Source organism: Photinus pyralis, unplaced genomic scaffold (assembly GCF_008802855.1).
Source record: "Photinus pyralis isolate 1611_PpyrPB1 unplaced genomic scaffold, Ppyr1.3 Ppyr1.4_LG3b, whole genome shotgun sequence".
NCBI classification, from domain to species: Eukaryota; Metazoa; Arthropoda; class Insecta; order Coleoptera; family Lampyridae; genus Photinus; species Photinus pyralis.
The window spans coordinates 23,011,317-23,020,163 of NW_022170510.1; the positions used below are offsets into that span (position 1 = coordinate 23,011,317).

General features: G+C 35.1%; 1 protein-coding gene across 1 annotated transcript; it reads left to right on the forward strand.

The window, feature by feature from the left end:
* Nucleotides 1-476: 476 nt before the first annotated feature.
* On the forward strand, nucleotides 477-1,990 carry LOC116167182 (putative nuclease HARBI1). The gene is made up of 4 exons (XM_031482439.1): nucleotides 477-1,139; nucleotides 1,191-1,338; nucleotides 1,390-1,534; nucleotides 1,584-1,990. Exons 1-4 carry the CDS (start codon nucleotides 985-987, stop codon nucleotides 1,979-1,981), a joined length of 846 nt encoding a protein of 281 aa, XP_031338299.1. The 5' UTR covers nucleotides 477-984; the 3' UTR covers nucleotides 1,982-1,990.
* Nucleotides 1,991-8,847: the final 6,857 nt, after the last annotated feature.

An 8,847-nucleotide genomic window follows, 5' to 3' on the forward strand; every position in this document is an offset into this window, starting at 1 on the left:
ATGAAAATGTGAGTATTTCATCGGACGTTCAAGCGGCTGCAGAAGAAGCTAGTTCGTATTTACTTCCTCCGAACTCACGTCCAGCCTACGCAGGGCCGTAGCCAAAGGGGGGCGAATCAGGGCGCCGCCCTGGCAGGCAAAATTTTCGCCCTGGCAGGAGAATAGCGATGAGATTCTAAACAAGGATAAATTGTGCAATACTCTTGTGCAGATAAAGCGCATTTTCTTTAAAACATTTATTTTGTCTTTGTAAGTATCCTTCTCCCACAATCCACTCTTGAGGTATAAGGAATTATAACCGATCACTATAAGCGGTTAAAATATCTTTATTTGTTACTCAGTTGTAAACGTTGATTAACAAGACAAAACGCAAACGGGTAAACGTCATGTTTAAACGCTACTGACTTGTAAAACTGACAGCAGACCTGTAAAACTGACAGCAGACCAGGGGCCCTATTCTCGACAAGTGACTTTCAAATGCGTATGCGCATTTCCATTCGAATGACTAAAGAGCTATTCTCGACCGCTCGTATTCAGTTCGTATACGAATTGAAACCGAATGGTTTACAGCGAGCGGAAATCTGTAGACGCTTTCAAATAAAGTGTACGTTTTAATTTGACAGTTGAAATAAAAATTTGGATAATGGAAGATGTTGTACAATTATTGTTGATAGAGGAGTTAGAGGACATAGAAGTAAGAAATAGACGTGTACATAGACGCCGGTTGGACCCATTTAATGAACTTAGCGATGAGTATTTCATAAAAGTTTTTCGCTTATCTAAAGCATTAGCGCAATTTTTGGTACATCTTCTAAAAGATTACATCGCCCCCGCAAATCGTTCCACTGATTTGGACATAACAACGAAGGTAATTTGAGTATCAATATTTTCAAGGATATATACTACAATAGGTACAATCTTAGTTGAAGCGATTTTTTTAAGGTTTTAGTAACGTTGAGATTTCTTGCAAGTGGAAGCTACCAAATGGACGTGGGATCAAATTATAACTTTGGAATATCACAACCTTCAGTATCAAGATGTATTGAAGAAGTTGTCAATGCCATGAACAGAAATGAAATTTTTAACGCTTATGTACATTTCCCTAGAAATATACAAGAACTCAATGCTGCTAGAATGGGGTAGATACATGAATCAATAGTGTGCGGTTGAAAAAACAAATAGCTTTCTAGGTTTTTTGAAAAGTATAATTTCCCAGGAATAATTGGGTGTATAGATTGCACACATGTTGCAATATTCCCCCCTAAAGTGGATGATGATAATTATCCTGAACATATTTATGTGAATAGGAAGAATTATCATTCCATTAATGTACAACTGGTAATCAGAAAAGTGACCAATATTTCTAAATCTAATTGAAACAATGTTTAGATATGTGACCATAATTTGAAGATTATTAATGTGAATGCTTTATTTCCTGGCAGTACTAATGATGCTTTCATTTGGAACCAATCCAATGTGCAAACCCTATTAAGACGATTACACGAGGCCGGAAATAAAAATTATTTCTTGTTAGGTAGGTAGGAATGCTATCACACATAAAGGTTTATTACTTTTAATCTTAGGCGATTCGGGTTACCCATTAAGAAGTTGGCTGTTAACACCTTTAGAATATGAACCACGACCTAATATACCTGAGCACTTCTATAATTCTAGACATAAAACCATACGGAGCACAATCGAAAGATGTAATGGTGTATTAAAAATGAGATTTCGCTGCCTTCTTAAACACAGGGTTTTGCATTACTCCCCCGAGAAAGCCAGTAAAATTATAAACGCCTGTGTTTTGCTGCATAACTTGTGTATTGAGCATAACATAGAAACTCCACAAAATGAGGAAGCCGAACAAATTGATTTGGGCGTGCATGTCCCAGAAAGAAATCATGTTGTTGAGAGAGTAAATCCCGAACTGGCTGCTGGCAGAAACCAAAGAAATAAATTAATTACACTTTTGCAACAATAAATAATCGGCGTTTTTTGTTAAATAATGATTTCTTTTAAGCTAATGTTTTAATAATTGAAAACTATTAACTAATACTTATTTAAAATAAATTGTCTGCTATTGTTTCTAGAGCAGCAGCTATACGTTGTTTAGCAGCAACACCATCCTCTTTAGATACCACCAATCTTTCTAGCAGCGATAATTTCTTTTGATAGTATAATTCTTTCATTTTGAGCTTGGTGTCCATTGTAGCTTTAAAATCTGACACTGCTTTTAAAGTTTGCGCATTTTTAGTTGCTTTTTTTTTAAGGGCACTTTTCGTGCTGAGGTTGATGTCGCTGAGTCGGTAACAGATGTAGATGGTCCTTGTTCATCACATAAAAATTCTTTAGGCGTTTCGCCTGCCGGTGAATTTACATATTCCTCCATATGAACATGAACGTCATCAACATTTTCCTCTACTTCTGTAAATTCAACCGTCGATTCCTTTATACCTCAATCTGGCCTTCAACACTAACGGCTTTGACACATTCTAATATACCTTCGTCCACTGGTGTTAATTTATCGTCACATTGAGGGCCTCCGCCTGTTCCACTTGCATGGCGTTTAATTGCGCTTGCTTTTGACTTAGCGCGAGATTTCAAATCTTGCCATGTCTTCAAATAAATGGAATAAGTAATATAAAATGGCATAATGATTTACCACCTTCCTCCAACTCTTCCAGTCCCGCTTTGCCCCGGGGATGCTATTTAACGTGTGTCCTATTTTTTCCCATTCGGTTCGGGCATCTTTATATGTAAACGTGTTAGAAAATTTGCCGCTTTGCAGTTCCCTGTTACTTTTCATCAATTCAACCAACATTTTTGCTTTTGTTCTGTAGTAATTTGTACATGTTTTTTATGTTTCTCCATAATGATTCAAATGATTTGTAATTTAAAAAATTCGTAGTTCGCACGCAAAGAAATGTCAAATTAAATTACGACAGTGTTGCCATGCCGCTCGTTCGCATAAATTCCAAGCATACGTTTTGATAAACGAATAGCAGTCAAGAATACCATTTTATGAAAGTACTCGTAAATAAACCCTTCGTTTTCAATTCGAATGGTACGAAAACGAACGGTGTCGAGAATAGCACCCCTGTAAAAATTTTACAAGTTAGTAATCTAGTAATTTCATTGGCCAGAATTAATGCGAAGTCTCTGTTACATGGATAGCATGATATTTTAGACATTTCTTCAAGATTAATTTAAGAACTAATTATTTACGTTTACTATTGTTTACAAATGAGTAACAAATAAAATATTGTACATTATACGCCAGGTAATAGTTTTTACTGGCTCTAGGAGATGACAAGCTCGCCTAACGGCTCGCTAGTCAACTTCTCCTATCGCCAGTAAAAACTCACTTACCTGGCTAATAATGTAAAATACTATAACCTTATGATATCCAACCCAAGCCATAATACACTTACCCAAACTCGTCCTGAAACCTTCATTTTCATGCCTACTTTCTGTCAGGAAATTTGAGTTTCCATGACAGAGGCACAGCAGACGACGTTTCCTGCCGCTTGTCACTTTACTGGCCGCACCTGCCACTTTAACCGGTCGCACCGTCACATTTTTAAATGTCTATAATTACTCCTGTCATCACTGACATATTGACATTAATCAAAAGTTCTATACAGGAAATAAACAACTCAATTCCTCAAAACCTTCCCCATAGATATTTAATTTAATTAAATAATATAATAATAAAATAATTAAATATCCATGGGGAAGGTTTTGAGGAATTGAGTTGTTTATTTCCTGTATGATTCATCACCCCATTTAGAGTATGGATCAACCACGAGTTTTTCTGACCAAAAGTTCTATATAAAAATTGAAATTTTATATTAAAATACAATTTCGGGTAAAATTTTAATACAAAACTCGTTAGTAAAATGACATTACCTGACTCGGAAATTAAAGTACACGCACTTCAAAACATTTCCTCGCCAGTAATGTATCATTTTCCGGACTATTATGTAAATGTCTATTTAATACTGCTGCATTGTCTGTTGGCTGATAATTTGTTAAATCAATCAATGACCTTGACCTTGAACTTTTGACAAAATTCCCCCCCACCCCTAGTTAGCGCCCCGTAAACACAGCTTTTTTAATTCGCCCTGGCTATAACAATCAAAGCCCTGATAGCAACAAACCTCTGGCTACGGCCCTGAGCCTACGAGGCAGCATTTGCACTCTTTGAGGTGTGGGTTACGCATTAGCGACAATTGAGTAGCATTAGCGAAAAGGTATCCATTAACTAGCGTATTTTCGTTAATTGTTTTCCTATAATCGATTGCGTTGAATTGTAAGTTAAAGTAAAAATAAAATTTTAGTAGTTCAGGCAATTATTTAGAGTCGTGTAGGTAGTTTGGGATCCAGATTTATGAATTGGGCATACCTTTGTAATTTTCCAAATATCGGGAAATTTACCAAATTTTAAGCACAAGTTATACAGTGTTGTTAATGCGAGTACCAGGATGTCTTTACAACCTTTAAAAATATACGGGGGAATACCATCCGGTCCAGCAGCTTTTTTAGGTTTGAGTTCCTTTACCGCCTCCTCAACCTCACTTTCCGAAACTCTAGAATGTCACATGGCGACACATGGTATATGTGGAAGGGGTTTGCTTATACACACTGCAGAAATACGTTGCAAACGCGTTTGAAATCTCTTTTGAGCCTGTGTAACTAATATTGTTTAATGTCATCTCCTCTAAATGGTCTGTGCTTATAACTTTCTATTTTTAATAAACGTCCAAAAAGCGTTCACGTTTGAAATCATTTCAATCTCCGTATTTGCAACATACTTCTCATGTGCGGCATTGATTTCTATTTTTATTCTCTTCCTTAGTTCCTTGAATTGTGCCTCATGAAAATGTTTGTTACTATTATTAGTTTTCATTTTTTTAAAGTGCTAGTTTTTTATTTTCAAGTCGTGAATAATTTTTTTAGTAAACCAACTGGGATAGTACCGATTTTTTCCAATTTTAGCTCTACGTAACGGAACACACGTATCGAGTGCTTCATAGAAATACTCATAAAATGTATGTACCGCCTCCTCGGGATTAACAGACATTTGCAATGACGTCCAATTCACGGCGTTCAGGGAGCGCACAAGTTGCAAGAAATCAGCTGCTCTATAATTGTAGTGCCTAGGTTCTATATCCATACTTTGGGGAGTTTTTCTACCCTGCCATGAAGTAGTAAATGTTATTAATAATGGTGGTGGTGTGGGTCTTCCGTACTAATAGGATCCCTGATAAAACTTAGTTCCCTATAGGACGATAATACCAAGTCCAATGTACGATTTGATGTGTTGTGTATATTATTAACGAGCTCCTAGCGAGTTTATAATTTTGTTGTGTCCGTCCGTCCGTCCGTCCGTTAGCACGATAACTCATAAACGAATGGACCGATTGCGATGAAATTTTGCAGGTGGATTCTTAATCAAATTTGTAGATCGGAGTTCGTGAATTGGCAATGTAGCCCAAAAAATAAAGTAGGGCCTTTTGACATCTCCGTTAGTTATGAACCGAATTGCATGAAATTCAATATGCGCATAGCTTTAGCCATATAAAACACAATTCCAAATGTTGAACCTAATCGATCAGCATTCACAGTGCCCTTTGCGCATCTCGACCATTTACAGACCGAATTGCAAACTTTCTTATTTATGAAGGTATTTAAATGAAATTTGATACATAGCCACTTGGAATAAAAGCAAATTTAACGCCAGTTTCAAAATTTGGTTTTGCGCATGCGCAGCTTATTTATGGAGGCATTCAAATGAAATTTCATACATATACACTTTAAATAAAAGCAAAACTAACATCAGGTTTAAAATTTGGTTTTGCACATGCTATAGCCATACCCAGGAGCTCGTTTGCTATATTTGTTTAATTTATTGAAAGATGTCAAGCTATGGAGGGATTCAAAACATTTCAATTCTCTTACTATTTTACTATCCTCTTGAAGGTTGGGTATATTAAAATCTCCTACTATAATAAGATGTGAATTGTGAATGCCTTGAATCTCTTCAAATTGATTATAGAACGCGAGGTACTGATCACTGTTTGATCCTGGTTTGAGATATAATGCACATACAATAAATTTTAATGACGACACCTTGAATTTTATACTAACACACTCGTGTTCCGAAAACAAGGGAATCACCTTCGCATTATATTGCTTGTGGACTGCAATTAATGCACCACCAAATCTTTGATTGTCTGGCCTGTCCTTCCTGAATACCATATATCGATGATCTATTATTTCGGAACTCATAAATGAGCTATTTAGACCAGACTCTGTAAGCACAATCATGTCATAATTGCAATTTAATAAATTAAAAAATACATCCTTACACTTACCTCGAATGCTTCTCACATTTTGATAATAATTAAAAAATCTTTTCTAGGATACAGTGACTTAAAACGTTATAAAAAAATAAAAACTAAGGTATACAGAAAAACAATGACCACAATATTCTATAATAGTAGGGGAGCTAGCACGAAGTCCACTGAACGAGAATGATCAAAATTTTAACCGATGGAGTTCCATTTTGCCCTATCAGAGTATGCTAAAATCGATCGTCTGCCGCCTCAGGTCATATGACTTAAGGCGCTGCGGGTCCTTCTTGTGGTACCAATTCTGAAAGGTTGTTTTTCGAGAAAATAAGTTATACACTAAATGAAAACGTTGATAATAGCTCTTAAAAAAATATTGAAAAAATCGCCCCCATTTGATAACTCCGTAAAAAAACAATTCTTAGTCGGTTTTTCACGAACTTTCTACGGATATTACTAGGTTACCGTTGGACGAATGAAGCTGATTTTTTCTACAGACTGATGATAGGTACTACTAATGACTTAACGGTGTTTCGTTTTTAAATTTTTTCTCTAATTATAAGATTATCTTATTATCTTAACATTATAAGATATCTTATAATTAGGGAAAAAATTTAAAAAAGAAACACTCTCATAGTCATTGGCTCAAAAAATTTTACCACCACTGTCCCCAACACTCACTTACATTAACTCACAGGTTATACACACGTTGTTTGGCAAGTATTTTTCCAATTTATACAGACCCGACCTTTAACACGTCTTTTTGACAGAAACTCATAATCACTCTTTATTGATTCTATCAATTATAAATAATTGTGAAATTTTAAATTTTTCAAATAAACTGTATCAGTATTAGCAACATGCTTCCTTCTTTAAAAAATCATGTCACAAAATCCTGGTCACTTTTCGAGTTTCGCGATTCACGATTGGGAACGACATTATTTGAAATGTGCAATGGGAGCGCAACTGGAGAATTATATTTTGAATTCAAGGTTTCATTGAAAATAGTGTAGGTGAATTTGGGAAGTACCTACACACTTTTAAATAGCCATTTGCAAAATTAAATTATAATTATTAATGATTATTTGATTTGTGGAAGCAGATAGGACGCAGAGAGCATCCTTGAATGTTTTCAGACAACAACAAGACGATTTGATTTCATGGAGAAGAACAAAATGTTATACCAACTCTCTTTAGTTAAGGACAAGATTAAGTTGGTACAGCGAAGTCTTCATTTATTTACAAAATTCGTCGGGATTCATAAGGAGGATCTAAATTTTATGTCAACTTTATGTCAAGGTCGAGGTTAGGTTGGTAGAGCAAAATCACAAATTTCATCGGAAAAACGAGAAAACACTTTGATTTCATGAGAGGAACCAAGTTTTACGCCAAAAATGCGAAAGTAAGGTTATTTGTACAAGATTTATTGGCATTTACACCCGATTATAATTAAAACATCACCCCGCAAGACGAACAGGGCCGGCTCGCGGTAGTTAACCCAATTTCACGCTATATCCCTTATCGAATACCAAAGATAAAATTGACTAAATTGGACTATTACTACATTATTGATGAGAAATAATACAAAAATCGCAGATACCTACGTACAAACGTAGCCCCTAAATGTATAAAAATTAGAGACGGGCATTACACATTTAAAGCACGACTATAAATCGATAGCAAATTGTGTATTTATAGCAATTCAAACCGTTTGGAATGGTAGTCTACCTCATTACCATCAGTAAATAATTAAATGCCCGTATCATGTTTTCAGCATACAAAAAAAGGTAACGTGTATTTACTACTCTCCATATTTTCAATTGTAGAAAGTACAAAATTACAAGAAATCAGTTAAAACAAAAATATTTAACCTAGTATTTAACTGAATTCATTCGTCTCTTATTTCTTTACTTAACCTTTACTAAACACGATATACAGGCTTTATGATATCATAAAATGAGTCGTTTAGTCGCAATCCGTCATTTTTTCAAAAAGTCCAGTAAAAATTGAATATCGCAATTATCATAAATGATTTTTTAAATGGAACTACCAAGTTTTTTTTATTGTATGAAATTTAGGATTTTGATTACCTTTCTAACGATATAAGCACGTCAGCTTTTACATATTTTTTGTAATTTAGCAATTTCTAATAATTCATAGTGTTTTTCGGTGTTCAAAGCCTCATAGTACCCAATTAGTAGGCTGTTGAAAATTACAAACAAAACAAAACCAAACTCCTTCATGTGTTTGCCACGTTTTTTTTTATTGTTGCCTCAGGGACGTAGGATCTGTAGATCAAGGAAGGCATTACATAAATAGATTTCTATACGTAGATTTCAGTGAGCGACAGTAAGCAACCTGTTACAGTAGAAGGTGGTAATTACCTCGGTGATCTTTTTTATAATAATAATAATAATAATTTATTGTGAAAAAACATAGAAAATTTTCACAAATGGAAACAGAGTTCGCCATAGGCGATCTTCCACTCTTCCAG

Coding starts and splice junctions, on each gene's coding strand:
- LOC116167182 (XM_031482439.1), top strand. CDS start 985: ATGGACGTGGGATCAAATTATAACTTTGGAATATCACAACCTTCAGTA. Junction 1,140..1,190: donor CTCAATGCTGCTAGAATGGG/GTAGATACATGA, acceptor ATAGCTTTCTAG/GTTTTTTGAAAAGTATAATT. Junction 1,535..1,583: donor TAAAAATTATTTCTTGTTAG/GTAGGTAGGAAT, acceptor TTTTAATCTTAG/GCGATTCGGGTTACCCATTA.